Source organism: Hemibagrus wyckioides, linkage group LG22 (assembly GCF_019097595.1).
Source record: "Hemibagrus wyckioides isolate EC202008001 linkage group LG22, SWU_Hwy_1.0, whole genome shotgun sequence".
In the NCBI taxonomy this organism is placed as follows: Eukaryota; Metazoa; Chordata; class Actinopteri; order Siluriformes; family Bagridae; genus Hemibagrus; species Hemibagrus wyckioides.
In genome coordinates, this window is record NC_080731.1 from 14,732,919 (window position 1) to 14,758,269 (window position 25,351).

Sequence of the window (25,351 nt, forward strand, 5' to 3'; positions counted from 1 at the left end):
TATTTTGCTAAACATTTTAGATTATTGATTACATGAAAAAATATAGTAACCTAATCACTGAGTATATAACATCATAACCACACAATAGCACATATAACTGGCACAAAATGAAAGGTCTTAAGGAAGAAAAACCCAATATGGTTGCCAGTAAAGAGGCTACCAAATCAGGACTATGATCTGTATTCATTAACTTGACTTGTAGAGCACCTGGTTCTGAAAACTGCACTCGCCATGCTCAAGCGACATTATGTCACAGCACATCATGTTGCACTGGTGGCACAAAATCTAACCATCATGCAGAGTACCAGGTGATGATCAAGCTGAGACGTGTTAAGTCAAACACACCTATAGACAAGCCTTCCTCTCCTCAGGCAACCCCACCCCTGCATATGCATCATGATATTTTATCTTACAATAAGTTGAGCAAAATTAATGTGCACTTACTAATCACTGTGACTTCATCCCAGCACACAGCATCTGGTGCCTGATTTAAACAAAATGTCATCTCCGAGATATTGCTATAGTGTTGAAGATTGCAGTGTAAATATTAACATACACTGATCAGGCATAACATTATAACCACCTGCCTAATATTGTGCTGGTCCCCCTTTTGCTGCCAAAACAGCCCTACCCGGTCATGCACTGTATTTGGACACCTTTCTATCAGAACCAGCATTAACTTCTTCAGCAGTTTGAGCAACAGTAGCTTGTCTGTTGGATTGGATTACATGGGCCAGCCTTCACTCTCCACGTGCATCACTGAGCCTTGGCCACCCATGACCCTGTCGCCAGTTTACCACTGTTCCTTCCCTGGACCACTTTTGATAGATACTGACCACTGCAGACCGGGAACACAACACAAGAGCTGCAGTTTTGGAGATGCTCTGATCCAGTCGTCTAGCCGTCACAATTGGGCTCTTGTGAAACTCAAACCCTTACGCTTGCCCATTTTTCCTGCTTCTAACACATCAACTTTGAGGACAAAATGTTCACTTGCTGCCTAATATATCCCACCCACTAACAGGTGCCATGATGAGGAGATAATCTGTGTTATTCACGTCACCTCTCAGTGGTCATAATGTTATGGGTGATTGGTGTAAATGCCATACAGTATATGCACATAATAGGCTAATGCAAGGCTTCTAGGGAGCTGTTGATGTGAACAAGCTGAATGTAATGCTAACTGAAGTGAAGTCAAAACAGTTCTGATCTCTAGCATTTCAGTATTCATTTCCATCCCTTCATTTTCTGTACAACTTATCCTACACAGCTAGGAACCTGGATCCTATCCCAGAAGAGACCCAGGGCACAAGGCAAGAGACACGTTGGACGGGGTGCCAATGCTTGACTGGACACACTAACTCACACACAAACAATTTAGAGATGAGAGTCAGCTTACAGTGCATGCATTTGTAATGAGGGAGGAAAACCCCAAAGCACATGGTGAACAGGAATCAAAACCCAAACCTTGAGGTTCAATGCCAACAGGCTAACTATTAAACCATCATGACACCATGACTATTGGCATGATTACTTTCATTTATTTTACTAAATACAGTTACTGCTCCAGGGTGCACAGTTCTATCCTGAACTTACATTACAGTCTGTGAGGCATTTCACATGTTTTCCTTGTGTCTAGGTGGACTTCCTCCAGGTTCTCTGGCTTCCTCCTTTCTTAACAACATGCCAGAAGGTGGACTGAATTGGCAACATTACATTGCCCCTAAGTGTGCTTGGTGACATGTCATCCCAACAAGTACATTCCTGCCTAATGTCCAGTGTTCCTGGGATATACTGCTGCCTCGACCAAGATAAAGTGCTTACAGAAGATGGACGATTGTATTACAGCACTCTGGAAACTTTCCTGAGCACCTGAGCATCATTCCTTTATGTATTTGTCCAACATCCCCTTCTAATGTCCTTCTGTTTGTGATTTAAAAGCCTCCGTTCTTTTGGGAAGTCTTTTTATTAGATTTTGGATTGTGATTGTAGGAATTTGTGATAAATTAGACCCAAGAGTATCAGTGAGATCAGACACTGAGGTCGTATGAGGAGGTCCGAGGCAGGAGTCACCAGGTCATCCCAAAGGTGTTGAGGTCACGGCTCACTTCACTCTGAGCATATTGTGAATAAAAGTCTTCTTATGTGCAAACCTACAACATCCATCATATGCCTAAAACATTTCAATAATCCCAGCTGCACCTTTAAACACTGTGGACTAACAGCACGTTAGTCTCATGCTGTAGTGATACGACACGCTGTAGTATTTTTGTCTGTCCTACAGGGGGACAATAACAAGATCCAGGCTTTTTCCGTGTCAGATGCATACACGCACACAAACACAGCGCGCGACTAAACCGGAGTTTCAGTAATAATCAATTCGGTTTAAATTCTTTACTGAGTCGTAAATTTCCTGAAGCGGTTTGTAATCTAACCTTAAAAATACTAAAAGCTCGAGCGACCGACATTTTGGTCCATGTCTTTTTTTTATGACAGTCGAAACCAAAAACTGAGTCTTTCTGGCAGGATTATAGGGAGAGAAAAAGTTGCTTTATTGAAGTATCTTCTGCAGTTGTATATGAAATTAAGTACATTTTCGTTAAAGTAATTCGAAATAATTTGCTGTTTGTTATCATCTCGTTAGCTTGCTAGCAAGAGCTACTGTTTACTCACGGCGACAAGGATTTACATGAACTCAGACAACTGCGTCTCAACTTTATCGGTACATCTACAAATAAATTTAAAAAATAGTTTAATTCCCGAGAAGTCTTTTATTAAAAGGGAAAAATTGAAGGTTGTGTAAGATATCGCTAGCCGCCTGTCCCATGTCTGATCAGAGTTCAGATGAAGATGTGGATCCTGAATCAGAGCAAGCAGACGAGCTCGCGGGAATTCTCAGCAAGGTAACTTCAACACACACACACACACACTCTAATATTCAATTATTAAAATAATCATTTTAAAAATACTACAATCTGCAACCATCTGTCTGTGTTCTGCGGTCTACAGTGCAGTCTTCATTTGATTCCATGTGTAATGAACACCTGTTCACCTCAGACACTACAGCTTTCCAGGAATACTCTACTATATGGGGCTCATTAAATATGTTTATATTGACTTACATGTATATATAAATATGATGTGTTTAGTGCTTCTGGTGCAAACTTGTGTTAGTGCTGTATGTTTGTTATTGCTGTGAGAAGTTGTTTCGGCTGTCCGTCAGTGTGACGTCACACGCGCGACACTGCAGGTGAGGTTACAGAGGTGTGCAAGAGGAGGAAACATGTCGGGGATCTCAGACAGGTCAGGGTTTCAGTCTTGGCTGGAAAACCACAAAAGAGCTGCTTTTTTTCTCATTCAACATTTTTCAGTAACTTTTAATGTCGTGTTAATAAGAAAAACCAACAGACAGCAAATAGAGACAGCTAATAGACTCAAAGTCCCAGAATGCAATGCAGCTCTATGATGGGAATTAGTTAGAAGTCTATGAGAGACATGCATGAAATACATGAACTCATCATATGTTGGCAACTTGTTCATTTCCCAACTAAAGTAGAGTGTAAAGGGTGGCGTCAGATCAACGTGGGTGCACTCGGTGTCAAGTAAACAAAGCAGCTCTTCTTACCTTATACCTGCACAGTCGAGATTTTTATATACACATAAAAAATTAAACTGTCCCACAGAATTAGAGCTGTAGACAATGTAAATCTAGAAATATAGACTATGTATATTTGTATGTGCAAGTGTACAATATTGAATTATATTATGTGCAGAACAATAATAGAGCAAATTGATTGCAACTGCAGATAATAATAGTAACAGCAGTAAAATTAACAATGTGAAGTTGAGATGCAGCTATTTGATAATAATAGCAGCAGTAACGTTAACACGTGTGCAACATGAGACGGAGCAATTTAGTCCAACTAATCCATGAGACATGAAACTAATTGATGTCCTCTGGCTGCCTGTTTAAAAGTCTAATGGTTGAAGGGAAAGAAGGAGTCCCTTAATCTGGAAGTCCTGCTTTTCACACTCCTGTATCTCCGTCCTGAGGGTAGGAGTCCATGTTGGGGATGGGTGGTTTCCTTAAGAATGGAGGCAGTGCGGGTAAATGGTCATGCATTTATTTAATCAGTCAGTCATGTAGTAGCAGCACAATGCAAAAAAATACAAGTCAAGAGCTTCAGTTAATGTTTAAACATCAGAATGAAGAAAAAGTGTGATCTCTGTGACTTTAATCACGGCATGGAGGTTAGTGCAAAAAACAAACGTGGAAACGCCTAGTTGATAAGAGAGGTCAAAGGAACATTGCTACATTGCTAGATAGTTTGAGTTACCAGGAATTATATAGTTACTTATATAATCAATATTTACATGGTGAGCAGAAAAGCATCTCAACCTGCACAAAACATCAAACTTTGAAGTAGATGAGCTACACTAGCAAAAGATCACATTAGGTTTCACTCCTCTCTCAGCCAAGAACAGAAATTATCATTAGCACAGGTTTAAAACAGCATAAATCAAGTGTCAGTGGGAAGGTGAATGGCATTTTGGGTAATGTAGGAAAGTTTTAAATATACCAACTTGTCAGTGAAAGACGCTTTAAAGACGTTTAAAGACTGCGTTAATTATAAGATTACTATGCAAGTGGATTATTTAAGTATTTTGAATGATGTGTTATAACAGGTTTCTCATAATGCTATGGTAGCTCTGTGGTTAAGATGTCAGCTAAATGGTTGTAGTTTACTGGTTAAGATGGTAGCTTACTGGCTAAGGCAGTGGCTCTGTGGTTATGGTGGTAGATTTTTGGTTAAGGTGGTATTTTGATTGTTATGGTTCTGTGGTTAAGATGGTAGTAACTGGTTAAGGTGGTGGCTCTCTGATTATGGTGGTAGATCTTTAGTTATTGGGATATTTTTATGGTTAAGCTGGTAGTTCTTTGGTTAAGGTGGAAACTTGCTCGTTAAGTTGGTAGCTTACTGGATAAGATGGTAGCTTACTGGTAAGGTGGTGGCTCTGTGATTACAGTGGTAGGTCTTTGGTTAAAGTGGAAGCTTATTGATGAAGATGGTATCTTACTGGTTAAGGCAGTGGCTCTGTGATTAAGGTGGTAACTCCCTGGTTATGGTTGTAGTTCTCTGGATATGGTGGTAGTTCTTTGGTTAAGGTGGAAGATGATTAAGATAGTAGCTTACTGGTTAAGGCAGTGGCTCTGTAATTATGGCAGTAACTCTCTGGTTAAGGTGGTAGCCCTGTGCTTAAAGTAGTAGTTTATTTATTTATTTATTTTTTATTATTATAATATTTATTTTTTATTGTACATTTAAATACAAATGTAAATATTTCACATTAGATAATGTCCATTAATGTGCACAACAATCCTTTTTTAACTATAGTAATAAATACTAGGAAAATGCACATACAATTTCCCATATGATGTTACTTTCAGTGGACCAACTATATCCATGGCTGGCAGGACCGGTGGGTTGTACTGAAGAACAACACACTAAGCTACTATAAGTCAGAGCATGAGCAAGAGTATGGCTGCAGAGGATCACTCTGTCTCAGCAAGGCTGTCATCAAGGTAAGGCTCCCTCCCTAAATCTAACATCACCATTTCCAAAAATCTTTAATGGAAAAATACACCCTGAACTGCTTCACTCTCTTGACTCTCTATGCCTTGTATGTGGCCAAGAGGTGTAACCAAATTCAGCATGGGTACTTGGACACAGCACAGCTTAATTGGTGGTGGAAATAACTGAATCATGGTTAATTTGATCAGTAAAATGCCACACTGACCAAAGCAATAAAGTGTCTACTGGTCACTTCACTGACAAACAGCAGACGAGGATGCTTCTCTTTAAAGACTTGTCGTAAAACATTTTTCTAAATTGTGCTATAGATTAAACTCTTATCCAAAGAAGCACCTAAAAGATAGCTAAATGATGTACTTTTTTTTTATTCAGATTGTTTGTATTGTATGAGAGAGAATCAGGGAGTGTAGTGAAGGCATGAAAGACGGGAGTGTACTCCGTAGTCTTGTTTCAACAAGCACAGCTTGTTGCCTCTCACTAAATCCTCAGAAGGGCTGAGTTCATACACAGATCCTTTGTTATAGAGCCTAAAGTATGCGGAAATAGTCATGTGGAGCAGATTTTAGCACAGCTTCTCCAGTCAAGAAGTTGCATTTTTACCTGATTTACTTTTATTAGCTCAGTCCAGTTAATCCTCACATAGCACATAGGTCTCTAATGGTTTTTTTTCCCTCTCAACTGTTGCTTTTTCTTTGTGTTCAGCTTTATTTACTACAATTGTTGTATAACGTTTTAACTGGCCTTTAGTCATGTTTCTTAATCAGAAACAGACGCTGAGTTGTGACACATGCCACACTTTCCAGAGCCTGTGTGCGTAGAAAATGATGCAAGAGCCATGTGGTAATTTTTCAGCAAGTGGAGGAAAGCTTCAGCTGAAATGCCCCTTAGTAAGCAAGCAAGTATGCAGTGTGCTGACATTATTCCATCCCAGGCTGGAATCTTTATCAGGTTAGCAGACAAAACAATGAAAGCAGCACAGCGCTTGTGCTCTGCAGGGGAAGCGTGTGTTTGTCTGTTTCTTGTAGCAGAAGTAGTAGGAAGAAAAGCCAAGGATATACTGTGGAGAAGGCCTTGCATGCATTTTAGTTTGTAAGTAACTGAAACTTATTTGGAAATGAATCCTTGAAGTTAAAATAAAACAATTAACTAAAGCACAGAACGTCAGTTTTAAGTGAAGGTAACCAGGCCATCAAACAGCGTAAGATTTACTTTTTTTAATTTTAATATTATTAAATTTAGTTGTGTGATTTCTATCTGGAATCTTGCTACTCTTTCAACAATAAAGAGCTCAAGTAAAATAAATCACGCTCAAATAAATCACGTTAAAAAAATCGAGCAAATAAACGAGCTCAAATAAATCACGTCAGAGACATGGCCAAAAAGTTCTTGTGTCAAAATTCAATAAAAGCTGCTTTAGACTGTATGATTTGCATCACAATAATGCTGTCAGGGTCAAAAATGCATATCATGAAATCATTATGAAACTGTCGGGCCAGAAAATATTTGGCTAAAAGTCCCAACAAACAGGTTCTGGCAGTGGCAGATATTCTGGACTAAAATATCGAAATGTGAATGTTGCTGTGACGAGTGTGTGAAGAGGAGCAGGGTTGCCTTGTAAGGCTGTTGTGAGCGAAGTGTATTCTTTGTGTTAAAAGCATGGTCAGGAGTGTGTTATTTGTTTTATACCACAGTGATTTACCAATGATTACAATATTTAATTTATTAATGAATGACACCCTTTCCATTTTAGAGTTTATAGTTATATTGAACTGCAACATCCAAGAGAGCAGTTTCCACTGTCTTGACTTACTGCAATAAACGGTTATTCTTCACTAGCACCTCTCTCACTCGCTTTCTCTGTCTCTTTCCACCACCCCATCCTCTCCTGCTATACAAACTACAACTTCACCACATCAATGACTATATTTTGAAATTATTTACAACAACCATTGTCAAATCGGTTTTTATTACTGTTCTTTGGCTCAGAAAAGGAAGCAGTCGAATGACAACAACAACAACAATGTATTATTATTTAAAGTGTCCGCTGTCCAAGTTCCTGTTTATAAGCTGGGAAAAATTTGTACTGCAGAAGCCTGCTACTTTTTATCATTTAATTAAAACTCATTTTCTTTATTAAATTCAAGATTGAGAAGAGTGATGGTAGTATGTGTTATGATGTGTTTTGTCACCATTTCCCCTGTCTGAATATAGTGAAGTAGACACAGAAATATAATTTGTTTTTCCTTATCAATAACATAGGAAGTGTGCATTTTCATGTAGATTTATTCTTTTATGTCTCTCCCCATAGCCTCACAAATTTGATGAATGCCGCTTTGACATCAGCGTAAATGATAACATTTGGTATTTGAGGGCTGAAGATCCTGAGCTCCGGCACCAGTGGATTGATACCATTGAACTTCATAAGGTAAGCTTGACTTTTGTTATTAATGTTGTTAATGTTTTAAAGTTCTTCAAGGTCTTATTTCTGATCTGTTTCAGGAGTCTTGACTGTACATGAGTCTCGCAAACACACAGACACTTTGTGTGAATTTATCCTGTATTCTTACCTAATAAAAATCCTTTCTATCTACATAATAAAAATATAGTTTTTCCCCCACTGCTCATTTCAGTTTTAATCTGTTTAAATATGTGCTTCTAAAATAACATAATCCACAGATGTGCACCAGACATGGCTTGATGGATATGATTTTTAACGCTGTGATAAGAGCTCTGCCCACCGAACAAATTAAACCCAAAATAGGACAGCTTCAAAAATTCTTAAGATAAATAAAATCCATTAAATAAAATAAAAAGACCATCTTGACACTTACAAATGTATAAAAAATTTGCCAGAGCTGTCACTATCTCTCAGACTTCAGGCATTTGTTGTTAAAAAATCATGAGTTTTTATATATTTAACTGATTATTTTCCACATTCCCCTCCCAACACTATGGCTATTTTTTTGTATTCAACGAGACAACTTATAAACATTTCCTATTTCCAGTTTAATACTGTGCAGACTTGAGTGATCTCATGACAAAAAATTAATTTTAGCTTTTTGTTTTGTAAACTACAATATGTATTTTACTATATATAGTTAAAAAAAGAAATGCATTGTCACTTGAGGTTAGTGAGTTCCAATGTAGGACGTCACAGACTTAACGTTCTCCATTATAAGAAACTGGTTATACAAGATATATTTTAGTCCAAATACCTGGCTGTGGTTCACAGAAACATCAGTTTTGAATAACTTTTGTTGAGTGTGGTGTCTTGTTATCCCATTCTCTCTGGAACATGGCTGATATCTGGGAATGTTCAGTGGGTCTTTCCCTTTAACATACAGCTGGTTATGTTCCTGTGTGGGTGTGTTATTGAAATTACTGCATTCTTGATTTTTTTTAAAGCTGTGTAAAAGTATAGCATGTGATAGTTTTGCTAATAGGTCTCACATGCTCTGGGGGTTAGTCCTCATTATGTCAAAGGCGAGAAAGGAACAGCCAGCTAGATGAAATAACACACTTTAAAGGATATATAGTTTGGATCCAGCACAATTTTCCAGTGCGTCTTTCTTTTGCTAATCAAAAATGAACTCATTTGTTGTAAGGAGTTTTGGTCTTTTTTTTAAGAGTAAAAAGGGCTAAATTGGCAACGTAGCCTTTAGCTGTAGTCATTATCTGACTCAATAGTGTTCGTGTGTGTGTGTGTGTGAAGTAAAACAGAATCATTGGACACCCTGGGAAGATATAAGAAATTCTAGTTGCAGCTCCCTCTGCTGGTATAAAGCGGCAGTTTTCTTGTCATCATGCCATTACAAAAATATGGATAACATCTTGGATTATCTTTAAATTTATATATATTTATTTATCAGTGTATTTTTCAGAATTACCGTGCAGAATGTGCTGCAGCTAACTGCTGATTTGGACACCTATGACTAAAAAACTATACTTGAATATAAATATGAATATTTGAACCAATCACAATCGAGTAGGACGGTTTTGACGTTCAGATATTTTTAAATGCTAAGATGGATACTGAAGCATCACAAGCTTTAAATAGCAAAAGCACTTTTGCAGTGTAACACAAGACTGAAGCCGTTATCTTCATCTAATTTAATATTGAATCTCTATTCCAGTCATTGCGCTTGGTTGCTAGCTTGGCAGTGTTGCCATATTAAGATGGACCCCTGCCTGATCATTGTATCTACCTATTGAGCTATCAGTCTGTCATCTACCATTTTATCTACCCATCAGTTTACATGTATATGCATTTACATATAGCTTTGGTTGATTTAAACCAAACTGTCCAGATTTCTAGTTATTTGTAGCTGATTTTCAAGCTGTTTAGGACTGTGAGTTAAAAAAAACAACTAAGAGCCCTTTTCCTGTAACCCTTCTGTACTCACAGCTCTTGACTCTTTATAGAAAATGGCTTTTGAGATTAAAAATATTATGTAAAGCTGTGTTTTCAAGCTGAGGTTCAATGTGGAGTGGATATAGGGTTGAATATGGTCATGATTCATGATGTTAAAGTAGGGCTAGCTGGTAACATTTTCTTTATTTTTAATTAATTAATTTTTGCAATACTGTTTCTGCCGTCAGTGGCATTTCTACATTTCATATTAAAAATGCTTATTGCAAACTTTTGCCATTCAGACAGACTTAATGTTCTTTGTTTTGGCACAAGAACAGGCGGAATCTGTAGTACATCATACTGGATAAGTTTGGTAGTGCTTTAATGATTTAAATGCTAATCAGCAGAATTATCTTAAGTGTTTAACATAAATATTGTGAAAAAGTGCTTTCAGTGATCTTGTTATTAAATATTACTTGGGTATCTATTGTGTCCATCTAAATGTTAAGTTTGAGATGGCCAACCTGCACCACTAAAAACATTCTGATTTGGTCAATAGGGTAAATGTTTTGTTAATGCAAAAAGAACATAAAATATGCGAACTGTACAAACTACACATCAGTAGACAGTCACTACCTTATGCACCCAGGTTAAACACATTTCACTTTTGTTCATATATCAGTTATTTAGTTATAGGTGCTTGGTTCAGTAACCAGAGAAGGAATTTAAACCTGCACTTTGCCTTGACGTGACGCACCTCAGTGCTGTACTGATGCCTCTTGAGAGTGAAGATCATGCAGCTGTGTGGAAACACTGATGAAACCAAATAAAATAAAGTTCAGTGCAAACCTGACAGGGTTAGTTAATGAATCTGAGATTTGTCCACGCCTGCATTACTGCGTGTTCGCTCTTTTAATGACAATCCAGGCAAGTGAATACAGAGAATATTTGACAGGCGCACGTCTGCAACTGGTGGCACAGCCAGTGTTGCTGTTCTTAAGACACACCTTTTTATGTAAGTTGCTTTGAAAAATCAAATATCATCATGTGATGTGACAAATATTATGATATGATATTTCGGTCATAATACCCACCCTTGTGCTAAGATGCAACTGTGTGTGCATATATCCGTGTGTGTGTGTGTGTGTGTGTGTGTGTGGTGATTCAGGTTGCAGACAACAAGCTTTATTTTTCTGGTACAACGATGCATTCTATTTAAATAATACATGAGCCTGCTGCTCCAGAAGTGGTATGTACAGCACTAAAATCTCAGATTTAAAATAGTAGAGTTGCGATCAGCAAAAGAAGGAGTGGTTCTGCAAACGCTCAACACTCAACCAGTGTGTGCTTTATCTTTCGGTCTCTCCCCCTCACTCACTTCGCCCACACACACCTCTTTGTCTCCACTGAGCTGCCGCAGGGATGGATGTTGCTGACCGACTTAAGCAAGAGGTCTGTGTGTGTGTGTGTGTGTGTGTGTGTGTACGTGAGTGAGTGTGTGCATGTGTATTCTCTCTTGTTCTCCCACATCCCCTCCCTTTCTCGCTTCTCATGCTTCACACACTCACACATAATGCCTTCCATGCTTAGAGTGCCACAGCAAGGCTCACATAACAAGATCAGCTGCCTTCATTTCAGACACCGCTTTTCTGCTGCTTTTGCAACACTTGAGAGGAAAGAAGCAGCATTTGCAGTCTCTGTCTCGCTCTGCTACACCACGTGTCTGTAGAGAAGCTGTTAGGAAACACTGGGAGTGTCTGTGCAGAGCGCTGAGGGGCCATGCTCAGGCCAGCCAGCCAGGACTGTAGCAGCACGCTCTTCTGCTTTGGCTGCTGGAATGGACGAATGGTGGGCTTTAACCTCATAGCATGTTTGCATGTATGCTGACTGAATGCATTCACTTTTCATCTGCTACAATTCCTAAAAATGGCAATAGACTTAAAATGGCAATAGACTTGTTTGTCATTTAATTGTTTTTCAGTTAACTGTTTTGCTGCAGCTAGATAAAATGGTATTATTAATGTGTGAAGATTATTACTACTGGTATTATTATTATAATATTTGTAATATCATTACCTAGTGGGGAGAGTATTACTGTGGTGGGCAGAAAAAATCCCATACCCTCATGTTAGCATGTATATTGCTTCAGTTAATTTGCTTGTTCACCTTCCTCCCATCCATAAACACCTGGTTAGCAGCTGGCACGGCACACTGCTCACTCTTCTACCTCTTCTGTCTGCTGTTTGGGCACACATTTCCCTTCTGGCTGGTGTTCTTGTTTGTAAATTAGTGTATACTTCAGTAAGCTTTTAGATCACAGAACAGCATATAAGATGTATTACAGATTGTTCTTATTTTATGTATATCAAAATACATTAATCCGGTATAGCACTCTGTATGCGTGTGCCATTTCAATGTTATATAAATATATAATTGCATGATTTTTTTTTTTTTTTTTTAATCTTATTCTCACCTCTGGTAGTGCTGAACAAAATCCCTGATTGGCTATTGCTTAATCCACTTTGTATTTATTTATGGCAAATGTTGCATCTAGGATCAAGGTGGAAACTAGAGGAAGTGGCTGCTGGACTGGAGAGCAGCATTTCTTTGAAAGACTGCCTCAATTTATCTTACATCATAGTGTTTATTTTTTTAAATATTATTAATGCATTTCACCACATGGCATTTCTTGGTTGACAAATAATGACTCATGCTCTTTTAATAATCCTGGTTTCATTTAAGGTTTTGGTTTGTGGGCAAGCAAGTGGTGGCTAGTTAGATATAAGGCCCAAGTACTGTTAAACTTAACATAGTTTTTAAAATGGCTGTATAAAAACAGATTTGGTAAAGGTTTAAACATAGTAAGGACTATGCTTTTAACCCAAATTCAATCTCTTGTCCCCCTCCCCTGTAGGACAGATCTTACTAAGCCCAGCACAGCACAATTTGAAACCTAAAGGCTCCGGCACCCCTCTACTTCTCTCTTCATAAGAATTATTCAGTCTAATAGCTGATGTTAAGATGCAGGAAGTAGGACTTTTTAACATACATGTTGACAGCCCAGCTGTAGGCATGTGCCATATAAGACCCTTTAAATTTTATTTTGTGTGTGTGTGTGCATTTGCAGGCTGAGTCAGGCTATGGTTCAGAGACCAGTTTGCGGCACCATGGATCCATGCTGTCCCTCACTTCTGCCACCAGTGGCCTCTCAACCACTTCTACATCTTCCTTTAAGGTAAAATAAAAATGGCTTCCCTCATTAGTCATAGAGTTCTGTTACTTACATTTAGCAAGTGTATAGGTACAGGAGGATGTAATATAATGCTGTCTGCTGCTATAAAACAGTTCTATGCCTGAAAAACTGTTATATACTGGTACTGATATCAAACTTGCTAAATTGAGCAGGATGTGAAGCTCTTGTACTTGAAACAAAGATAGAAATCAGGGGCTTTAAAGAAACGTTTATAGTACACACGACTGAGAACCTTAATTATATTTTATTGCATAAACATGCACCCTTGATTAATATATATATATTGTCATTTATTACAAGATAAAAGTATTGTTTATTGTTGGTCACTGCAGAAAGGCAACAGTCTCCGAGAGAAGCTGGCAGAAATGGAGACATTCAGGGACATTCTGTGCAGACAAGTAGACACACTGCAGCGCTACTTTGACAACTGTGCAAGTTTAGATCACAGAGAGGAAATCTTCAGGGACAAAGGTGAGATGTTGAAATATATAGATGTGAGATAGAATTGTTAAACATTTTACTGTAAGACTTGGAATCCAAACTGACAGGAATGTTTTGGTTCTGACGTCTCATGACGCTGTTTAGGTGGCTGATCAAATCCACACTGAACTGTACAGATGTGTGACCTAATCTTATATCTCCAAAAAATCAAGATTAGCAATACAAACGTTGCACGATGGACCGCTTAGACTTTCTGTTCTGTCTTTTGATTACAGTCAGCAGCTTGTTGCATTATAGGCAGAATTTCTAGTTTGAGTTGTCTTGTCTCACGTATACGTGAATTCCACAGAAATTGAGAGTTGGGGAACTAAAGGTGAACACAAGCAAAAGTCATCTGTAACAGCTGTAGAAATACTTTTTGAAATTTCTCTCCAACTGTGAGTTTAGCCTTGCAGAGAATTCCCCTGAGGCAGAATAATTAGTAGACTGATTAGTGCTGATGAAAACAAATATCTTGCATGTGGCAAGCTTTAGCTTTAGCTGTATCATGGAACACTGTAAAGGCCCTAGTTAACATACGGAGAAAATAGCGCACTTTACCAACATCACCAAGAACAGAACATCCTGCCAAAATCTGTAAAAGGGCTAGACCAAAACTTACCATGGAGGTGCTAAGCCAAGGCTAGACAGGAGCTGTTTCTCACAAAAAACTAAATTGCCACAAACCATGTGGCAAAATGTGTGATTCACAAAGGTATGTTTGGTGCGGAAAAAAAAAACACATCACCAAAAGAACACCATATCCACTGTGCTTTTTTCAGCCAGAACTGGGTGTTTTATCATAGTGGAAAGACTGAGAAATCTTTACAAATACTTGTCAATTTTAGTAAAAAAAAAAAAAAAAAAAAACCTCCAGGTTTCTGCTAGTAAGCTGCGTAAAGTTGAAGAGGAAAAAAGAATTTCACATTTAATCATACATCCAAATCAAGGATGGCTTAACCAGAAGAGGAGCAGTGTGCCACACTGAAAGACTATAAAATAAAATAAGCAAAACGTATCAGTTTAAAGGAGTGCACACTTTTTTTTTAAAGTAAAGTAAAAATTGTTACTGATTGTTTTAACTTCATTTTTACACATTTTTATTTCATACTAAGATTTGAAAAAACTTCTGATACAATATGTCTTGGTTAAAGTTTTTATATCACAAAAACCATCCATTGTAGCCATTTTATTTCTTTGGTAGTTAAGTAATATCCTAGCTATAATGACTACTTGTAGCTATAATGAATACTGTTTGTCATGCAGTAATTGAGGATGACGAAGATGATTTTTCTGGCTTACGGCCAGATGGAGACTACCTCCTCAACAACAATAGCAGTAAAGAGAAGTGTAAGTACAATATATATCCTCTCTATATTTGATTTATTATTTAAACTAAAACACAGGACTACAGTACATAGCATATAAAAGCATGGAATGTCTCATGAACTAGTCAGCGAAGGTAAAATAGCTAAAGCTCAAGACAGGTGCTTCTCTCAGCCACCTTATGCAGGAGACAATAAAAAGAAAAGTCAGAACACACAGAACCGTGATCTACACTGAATTAATCCAGACAGTTTCTCTATACTACAATTCTGTCTCTGTGAATATCCAGTTAGTATTATACATAAGATAGCAGCACTTTGGCACAGGAAATTCAAGACTTCCCTTAAATTTCTGTGCTGTGATTTGCCATATAATGATGTCATGTTTTTATGTTTTAGATTTCTATCAGCTTCCTCCTCCTCTTCCTTAATCTAGCCACACAGCAATCCCATTGCCATGCAGCATAATTTGAAAACACAATTCATGTGAATTGTTGATGCCATATTATCTAAGCTTTTTTTTTTTATTTTATTATTGCTGACATCTTATATAAGCTTTGGATATAGAGAATTAACATTGCATCATTATATTGCACTCATTGTCATTTCTACACATTCTGTCTACAGACATTAAATTTTGAGAATAAAACAGGAATAGTTAGAAGGAGGAGTTGTTGAGGATTTTACCACAGCACCGGTGCCCTGCTTGTGCTGACCGTATTGGTCATGTAATACAGTAAAATACACTGTGCAAAAATAATTATGAATAATCATAATGTTTTTCCTGGGAAAAATATTTTCCACTGTAGTTTCTTGCAATATTTCATGTATGGACAATTTATACATTAAAATAAAAAGATTTTGTTGTTGTTATTTCCTTTGCCTACATCACGAACATTTCAAATCTCTAAAATATTTTAGAAAGAAAAACACCTGGAGGGAAAACTAACTATATTTAGCTGCCTTTTTTAACCTGTCATTGCACACTTGCTTTAAATCACCCTGCATTAATGCATAATAGTTGTTCATATATTTAATATATGTTATCTTAGTCTAGCAGTCTCACTGCAAAACACACGAAATAAGGATGCTAAACATGTCTAAGAAGTGAATGTGAAAAAAACAAACACTGTGTCTCTGTTCTTGCTTTAGTGTTCTCTATGTCCGGCTCCAAAGGGCCCATTGGCATTGATTTCAAAGGTGAAGCCATCACTTTCAAAGCCACCACAGAAGGCATACTCTCTGCAATGTCCCACTGCATTGATATCATGGTCAAGCGTGAAGAGACCTGGCAGAAGCGACTGGATAAAGTATGTCTACTAAATAATTCCATTCTAATGATCATATTGGCTAGACTGGATTCTGGAGGGAAACTAAGTTTAGCATTAGTGCTTCCAATCTTGGTCCTCTTCCTACAGTGATACAGGAGACACCTGAAACCTATGCTTTTTTTTTTTTTTTCAGATAAAGCAGTGGTCAGGCCAAATGCAAATAAAATTTGCTGGGCAGAAAAGTAAATCCCATGAAGGAAGACAGAACGCTGTTGTAAAGCCTGTGACCTTTCATTGCTCAATGATTTTCTTGTGAGCACATTGGGAAAAAGGGAAAAGAAAAAATAAATAAATAAATAAAATAATAAAAAAACACATATCTAAAAAGAAAATAAACCATCTTGTCCCTGATTTACACTAAGCTTTGGTGGTAAAATTTGCTTGTAGTAAAATTCTGTTTGCACTCTCTACCTGCTAGGATTTTCTTACTTTTTTTCTTGTATAATGTCAGTGCATTCATATTACATTGAATTTTGTAAAAATTCCTTGTAACTAGTTTGTATGTAACACCATTGAATGAGATCGCTGAAAGATAGCTGTGAATTTCTGTGAGATGTCAGATTGCTAGATATGTTAGATGTTCAATATGTGGAGTTAAACCCATAGAGGGCATTTGTTTGAAGGACTTTTCACCTCTCAGCAGATCATTATCACTTTCACACCTCTCAGGAAAGCCAGAGCTGGTGAATGGGATCATTTTAAATACTACCTGCTATGTTAAGCTTAGCTTAAATAATATTTTTAAAAGAATTTGTTTTTCTGTTCCTGTGTGAACACATTAACACCATTTGGCTGTCTTTGGATGATGTCTCATAGTATGACTAATGTGTTTGATCTATTATGTACTAGTAAATAAGAATTGCTGTTGACTCAAAAAGTGCAAACCAATACTGGTAGCCACGTGGAGCTGCATTCTTTGAAATTGGTGCTAATTTATCCGAGTGCTTATTCACAGGGCTGTGCTAAACTTCTATAACATCTCATTGTAAAGTTCAGACCGGCCCAACCAGTTCTTGCTTATCCTGCTGAAAATCATGACGAGCCAGGAAGTCCTTAAATTCCATTGCATTTGAAGCACTTGCAAAGTAAAGGGGCGTGGATCTGTGTGCCAATACAGACGGGAAAGAGACCTGTAGCAGGGAGACAGCCGGCAGATCTTTACCTCCTGGCTCGAGTTCACTAGTCTGTGACCTCCATGGATATATCTTAATATGTCAACCAGTTCACGCAGTTTAACACTGGCCGCTCCGAGCAGCCGAAACTGGACTGTATTGGATTTTTCTTTGTACACAGGGCAGCTTCTGTGCAGTAGGTTACCTGCTCTGTGCTCTGTTTTCTGTGTCTGTATGTCTAATTGCTTAGTTCTGCTTATCTCCAAACATTTATTTAATTATGGAAAAATCACTCAAATATGTTTGTAGAGCTCTAGATAGATACTTTATTCACCCCAATGGGAAATTTACAGAATGAATAAAGTATCTATCTATCTAAAGCTCTACAGCCATATTTGAGTAATGTTCTTGTTTTGGTTTTGTCAGTTCTGTAAGTTCATTTCAGCCTTTTCAAAGCTGACGTTTTTATTTCAGGCAGAATATTGTCTGGTTAGGTGACTTACGTGGCCTCCTGTGGCACTCCTTAGCAGGTGTGATTTAAACAAGATGTAAATGTTAATGGTTGTTTCTGTTTACATTGGAGCACAAGCAGTTGTAAGGCATGTGTTTTTTTCCCCCTGTCCTGTTTGTTTGGGTTTTGGTGGAGGTTATTGGTATTTTGAGCTCTTTGAATCTGTGAGAAAGAGAGAACCCCGAGCCCATACCCAATCCCAGATGCAGAACTTTCATAAACAATGGTTTAAACTGCTTTATTTACTCTGCCTTTATTGTCTGAAGCCTGAGACTGGAGGTAGGACATAAAGGTCTTGTCTTGATAGCCAGGGATCTACGGCCTTATTGTATAAGTGTTTGTAGCTTGATTTGTTTGCTTTGATCGGTGAAGAATGTAAAGAGCTTAAAATTTATGCAAAGCCCTTTATTATGGTGTTGTTATTATGGTGTTGTGATTATGGTGTTATGTTGTTCAGTGTCTATGAAAATATAAGTAAGATATGTTTTTTTTTTTTTCTTGTAAGGAAATGGAACAGAGGAAAAGAATAGAAGAATCCTATAAGTCTGCCATAACAGAACTGAAGAAGAAATCGCATTACGGAGGACCAGACTATGAAGTAAGTCAGATTCATATTAAACTTTAAACAAAACTTTGTGCCTCCAGTGTCTTGTGTCCATTTTTTTTTTAAAAACACAGTCGACACAGTTACATATAATATGCATGATTAAGCTTACTAACATGATTTTCAGGAGGGGCCAAACAGTCTCATCAATGAAGATGAATTCTTTGATGCTGTTGAAGCAGCTCTTGATAAACAAGACAAGATTGAAGAGCAGGTAAGCTGTATAGTATAGTATAATTGTATAGTGCACTTGCTTAGTTATATATTTAAATTGTTTAGAGCTGCAAAGCTGTGTTGCTTACACCAGCTTTGGGGCCCTTTTTAACCCATTTGACTGTTAATGGCATCTGAAGCCCATTATTGAATATCTATAGAGTCTTAGGGAATTTTGTTCCAGCATGGACTGTAGCCGATTTACTTGATCACTGAAAAAGGCAACGATCACTAGCCAGATGTGCGTTTTTTTTCTCTCTCCATTTATACATCACTTAAATGTTATATTTAAAGTGGTATAAAACAGAAGAAGACTTCTGTAAGCTACCATCGGTCAGCATGGTTTATGAATGACCAGCTTGAGAGGGCCCACCTATAGTAAGATTAAAATGTTTTAACAAGCTGCAATTTATTTCGCAAGTTAAAATTCATTATTTTTTTCCAAGTCAAAATTTCTATATTACTTTCCTACATTTCTGTACATTTGAAATATTTCTGTTCAAAAAGAAAATGACTGTATGTGGACTACACAGCATAGGTTATAGTACACAGTGAAATAGATTGTGTCTACTAACTGTATAATATAGGTGGCACATTGGTGCAGTGTTTTACATGTTCTGTGTGTCCATGTGGATCTCGTCTAGGTAATTTTCCCTAGGTATGAATGCTCTGGAATGGACTGGTATGGACGTGCATCTTAACCACTATGTATTGCTTTTTAATGTTCCAAGGATAGATACTGGATCCACCATAAGCCTCACCTAGATGAATCAGTTATATCCCAAATTATATTGTCATCATCTTTCATGATCATTAGTAACTGCTTTACACAGTTCATGCTGGTTAACATGCACAGAAACGTGACACAGATAATAACCCAAGCTGAGGGTTGAACTGAAGTGTAAATGGAATTATGTTATAACATAAAGTAAGTTCTCTCTGCGAAATATGTTCTTAAACTTTCACATCCATTTTAACTGTCTCTTTCTTCTGTTGTTTCAGACTGAAAAGTGTAGGACTGCTTGGCCAGTTACTCTCAACTCCTCTCTTAATGCTCACAAATACACCAACAAGGTACCTGACTGAAGACCTCAACACACAGACATACTATCGCTGTACCTAACGCACAAAAGCACATTATTTCTCTGTTCATTTCTGCCTAACCATACTCATACAAACCTGGTTTCACCTGAAAACTTTTACATTTCAGGGGACTTAAATGAATGTTTTGTATTGAAGTTGATGTTGTACAGTATGCAAGTCAGAAGACATTAAGATGCAATCACTTAGAATTTCTTCATTTCCCGAATTAGACAGAACTAATATTGCATAGAAGTTATGTAAGCTTTACAGTCAACTGTCAAAAGCTAAACACCCACCCTGTATACACATCAGTTATTAAAACTCCAGAGTTTCCTAACTGGAGCACCTGTCCACCTATCTCTCTCTGAATTGATGAATATAATGAAAGTTTATTAATTTTCACAACTGCTCTTCTGACTTGTCATAATTTTGTGTAGACAGATAGTTCTTATCTAACTTCATTTACCATCAGTGTGTGGTAACTGCAGGTGTGATAGAAACTAGGTAGGCACTAACTGATGGCTGTGTCTTTACTCTGGTGATGTGGTGATGGCTCTGTCTTTACTTAGTGCATTGTATGTTTTTTCTTCCTTTCTCTTTCTCCTTTGGTTCAGCCTCTTAGTCATGCTTCCTCAGTGTCCTCTCTCGACTTAGTCAGTGCTTCCGATGATGTGCACAGACTCAGTGCTCAGGTATCGTGTCTTGTCAGTATTCTAGTGTTGGATAGGATTTATTTCTTTCCACTCCAGTCTATAATACCATCACTGAGGGAGTAAAGAGTATCAGGAATTGACTTAATGTTAGCAAAGGGTTCTGTCTGTCCTATGTAGATACTAAGGTACTTTGGTTCTTATTTTAACCATTGATGATCGAAAGAAAAAAAAACAAAGACAACAGTGCTTTCTTCTGAAGCAGCTGTATGAACACTGTGATGAAACCATTTTGGTTAAGCTATGCTGTATTTATCTGTTTCTATTTTGGCAGTGTGTATTGTTAACCTGACTGACACACCTATTTGATTTTGCACAGGTGGAGGAAATAATACACAGTCACATGACTCACTCCTTACAAGATGTAGGTGGAGATGCTAACTGGCAACTTGTTACTGAGGAGGGTGAGCTAAAGGTAAGTCAGCATTGATGGGCTTGTTATTTTTTTGGGCATTGCTGATTTAACCGAAACACTAATAGCTCACGTAGGGGACCAATAAAGGTTCATCAGTCATTTTCAAATAACATTTTTATTCTGGTTAAGAAAAACTACAAATGAGGCAAATGCTCAATAATATAAAACTGCTGTGTCAGTTCTTGTTTTTTCTGTGTTTGTCTGTTTTGCAGGTGTACAGAAGAGAGGTGGAGGAGAATGGTGTCGTGTTGGACCCTCTCAAAGCCACACATGCTGTTAAAGGGGTTACAGGTCATGAGGTCTGTCATTACTTTTGGGACACAGCTTTCCGGTATGACTGGGAAAGTGAGTACCTTGCATGTATACTGTTTATTTCTCAGTGAGAATGTTAATACTGATCCTAGATGGACACCCCTAACTCTACTTCTCTAAACTTTCCTCAGCAACCGTTGAAAGCTTCAGTGTGGTGGAGACATTATCAGACAAGGCAGTAATTATTTACCAGACTCATAAGGTACAGTACAGTTAGACTCTTAGCAAACTTATTTATAGGTTCATCTGACGTAGAAGAGCATTTTACCTCTATCTGGGTGTGTACATATTGTATTGTTCTAACGCAGCCATGACCATGACTCTGTTTTAGAGGGTGTGGCCTGCTTCACAAAGAGACATCCTTTATCTGTCAGTTATCCGCAAAATCCTCTCCACCAATGAGAATGAACCAGATACGTGGATTGTGTGCAATTTCTCTGTAGATCACGACAGATATCCAGTAAGGGACCATTTTTACACTTGTATGTTCCTTGTCTTAAATCTAATAGTCGTAATACTTGATTGACTCTAGTGAAAGTCCCATTCATGCATGTAGCCTGAACATGTCGTAGGCAAAACCCATGAAGCCATATTGCAGTGTTTCAAGACATTCTCAGGATATACAGTGTAGGGCTGGGCTAGACATATTTGTTTGTTGGTTTATTTTAAACAAAAATATACATGTCATAAAAATGGAGAGTAATTTAACAGTTGGTACAACAGAAAGAGTTTAACATCCATTTACTTATCTTGATTTTAATATTTTAAATATCAGGTTAATATTTCTCAGCACTATCATGACCCTGTTTTATTGTCCAGCCCACAAGCAGGTGTATCCGTGCCAAAATCAATGTGGCCATGATCTGCCAGACAATAGTCAGTCCACCAGAGGGCAACAAAGAGATTGGCAGAGACAATATCCTCTGTAAAATAACTTATGTAGCCAATGGTGAGTATACTCCTCACCCTTTGCTATTTACTCTATAAACATTGATCATCTAATAGTGCAGTATCCTATTACTGTATTAAAGCACATTTTACTCAATGCAGTGAATCCAGGCGGATGGGCACCAGCATCAGTCTTACGAGCAGTTGCCAGACGAGAATATCCTAAGTTCTTAAAGCGTTTCACAGCGTATGTTCAAGATAAGACCAGCGACAAAGAAATCCTCTTTTAAAACAGGTAATGTCAGTATTTGACTTCTTAAGCAGCGTTTTACCAACATTCTACATATTCTTTAAATTATCTACATTTTCCTGTAGGTTGCCAGCCTCCATTAAACATATCCGTAAGAGGCCTTATCCATCCCTTCAGACACTAAATCTCAGTCTCAAGGGCTTCAGAGAACTACGTTACCCAGAAATCATACAGTGTTCTGGATCAGGAATATCACCGTTCTAATATAAGGTTCCAGATGACTGCGAGGTATTCATTTTACGCAATGATTACATGTACAGTACAGCCCTTGTTCGTGTTTTTGGGGATGGTTACTGGTTGTTTTTGTCTGCTTTGGTTTTTATAAGAGTTTAAGTGTTTACTTATTGCTTTGTAAATATTTGTATTCATGTTACTTGCACATTGACTAATGTCTTTATTAAAATTAAAACTCTATAAACTTGAATACCTTTAATGAAAAACTTTGAGTTATAACAGGTTCCTTTAGGCCTTATATAGTTTTGTTGTACGGGGTATAATTTCTTTGCTTTGATCAGTAGAGAATGTGAAGAGCTTTAAACACAAATTTGTCTTTTAGTGCCCTATGTCTTAATATTCTGTATATAATTTAGTGTGTGTATGTGGTAGAGGTTAAAACATGCTGGATTCAGAGGTTGAAGAACTGGGAAGCACCATGTTTAATTGGGTTTTCAGATACTGGCAGGGCAAAGAAAAGAAAGAATAATATCCACTTTTGTAAATGTTTTGTAAAACATTTCACCAAACATTGCAGAACTACCTTTACTTATAATGGAGGAACGTCATTTCATGATTTCTTCAGACCTAAATAAAATGAATCATATTTATCTATGTCCTCATTTGACAGAATACCTTGAAGCATATACGAGAAGTGTTCTCTTTGTTGTTATTGTTGTAAGTAGCCTGTGCTCTAAGCGTGAATTTTGGCTTCACCTTATTATAAGGCTTAATTTTGTTAACCACACAAAGATCTGTGTTAATGTTAATATTTGCACTAATTACAAAAAGCGTTGCTTTACAATCAGTTTACATTTGTTGCCAAATGAGACTCGTATGTGTGAATGATTGATAGAGGGTGGTATGTATGGAAAATTATACCGAAATATAATTTATAAAAAAAGAAATGATTATAATGCCTGTTAATGTGTAACACTGAGCTCTCCAGAATGCATTTGTGTTTTTCTGGAGAAATTTGTTTGTGATTATTACAGTAAACATAAATATCATTCACATTTCTATAGCACTCTAGAATGATTAAAGCTTATGAGGATGTGAATAAACAGTTTCCAGCTTTATGCTATAATTTACATTTGTGGTGTTATTAATTGAGCAACTTTTTTGTTTGAGAAACATATATTTTAACAGGTTAAAATGTTTGGGATTTTGCCAGTTAATTATCTTCATAAACAAATTATTTAAAAAAATGAATTACCGTCTATACTGTAACTTTGCACTAATCATGCATTGATCCAAAGCCAGCAAGCCAATTATCAGTAGAGTTCCAAAAGAGTTGGTGCTGCTGGAGATTAGTCTTCTGTAGAACTCGCACTATCTCAGATTAACCTCTGTATGTGTGTGTGTGTGTGTGTGAGAGGGAGAGGGAGAGAGACAGAGAGTGAGAAAGAGAGAGTGAGAGAAGCACTGCACTGTCTTTCAGCAGGTTTATTTAGGTTCTTAAAGAGGCTCAGCCAATCAGCTGCCCTGATCCTGGTGAGATGTGATGCAGGGTGAGCTGATTGGTCAGTGTATACTCTGGTGAGCTGAGTGCCAAGACGTCATCAAATATCACACCAACCTTGGACTGCCTCAGTATCCAAATGTTTTTGAGACTTCAGCATTTCAGGTTCACTTGGTGTTTTTAACTGCTGGATTATTGAGGTTATGCACTTTGTATATTTGATATTAAGCTAGCTTGTATGCATAGGTGACATCAATTATTATTTACCTATAACTGATCAAATCAATCTCTTGAAATTTATTGGAAAAAACACATGACCTTTTCTTGCCTGAGTTATATCATATATCCAGGTAAGTGCTTGTTTGACGACTCGTACGTTGTTCAGACTTAAAATTCAGACCCAAATCTTGCCAATGCCAAAAACCCCATTTGTATCCATCTTATGTCATTTCCTAAATAAAGGTAAACACATAAAGGCTTTTTCTGCAGGATTTGCTTATTTACATACAATCACAATTGCTTTCAACAATCATCCAAAGAAGAAAATAAAAACCGGGAAAAAACACGAGTTGCATGAAAAAACTTACTGTGTAAGAGTTTAAAGAGTAAAATAAAAACTTCACAATGCACAAGAGTGTAAACACAAATATATTGTAAACTATCAAATATATAATAATCATTTATTAATAAACTGAACATCTTTTTAGTTGGTAAATTGCCATGGTATACATCATTTGTGGTAAATATCGTCAGGATGCATCACACAATCCCCTTATTGACTGTTTTCCTGTAATAGCACATCTTGTCTTGATTGATTTCTTACATGCAACAGCATACTCTATTGACAGAGTCCCTCACTTTATTGAGTCCATTTGATCACCTTTGGGATGAACTGGAACCCCACTGCACCCCAGACCTTACTCACTCTACATCAGTGGCTGATCTCAGTAATGATGATGTCGCTCAGTGGCGAATCCCTACAGCTACACTCCAACATCCATTGGAAAGCCTTCCCAGAAAGGTGGAGATTATTATAACAGTGAAGGTGAACTAAATATTATAGTCATGTGTCCACAAAGTGTATATATTGACCATTAAGTGTATCTTCAAACTATTCTATTTTAATCTTCTATATTTAAATTCTAGAGTTTATTTTATGTTGTTAAGGGTTATTGTATATAGAA

The 25,351-nt window shown here is 37.3% G+C and overlaps 1 protein-coding gene across 5 annotated transcripts; it reads left to right on the plus strand.

Annotated features, from left to right (window-relative positions):
* The first annotated feature begins 2,287 nt into the window (after positions 1 to 2,287).
* Positions 2,288 to 23,613, plus strand: cert1a (ceramide transporter 1a). 5 transcript variants are annotated; one of them, XM_058374566.1, is made up of 18 exons: positions 2,290 to 2,903; positions 5,450 to 5,584; positions 7,903 to 8,019; positions 13,073 to 13,180; positions 13,531 to 13,669; positions 14,945 to 15,028; positions 16,156 to 16,313; positions 18,463 to 18,555; positions 18,689 to 18,775; positions 19,777 to 19,848; positions 20,472 to 20,549; positions 20,887 to 20,982; positions 21,195 to 21,327; positions 21,426 to 21,496; positions 21,626 to 21,754; positions 22,114 to 22,243; positions 22,345 to 22,477; positions 22,558 to 23,613. In XM_058374566.1, the coding sequence occupies exons 1-17, from the start codon at positions 2,826 to 2,828 to the stop codon at positions 22,470 to 22,472; spliced, it is 1,836 nt and encodes a 611-aa protein (XP_058230549.1). In that variant the 5' UTR covers positions 2,290 to 2,825; the 3' UTR covers positions 22,473 to 22,477; positions 22,558 to 23,613. The 5 variants fall into 5 exon arrangements, with proteins under 5 accessions (XP_058230551.1, XP_058230549.1, XP_058230550.1 ...); XM_058374568.1 differs by lacking the exon at positions 21,626 to 21,754 and having other exon boundaries at positions 2,288 to 2,903; XM_058374567.1 differs by lacking the exon at positions 20,472 to 20,549 and having other exon boundaries at positions 2,291 to 2,903.
* Positions 23,614 to 25,351: the final 1,738 nt, after the last annotated feature.

Bases quoted from the DNA above. Each gene is read 5' to 3' on its own strand.
- cert1a (XM_058374566.1), top strand. From the start codon at position 2,826: ATGTCTGATCAGAGTTCAGATGAAGATGTGGATCCTGAATCAGAGCAA. The intron at 20,983-21,194 runs GTAAGTCAGCAT...TCTGTTTTGCAG, and splicing joins CTGAGGAGGGTGAGCTAAAG to GTGTACAGAAGAGAGGTGGA. The intron at 22,244-22,344 runs GTGAGTATACTC...TACTCAATGCAG, and splicing joins AATAACTTATGTAGCCAATG to TGAATCCAGGCGGATGGGCA.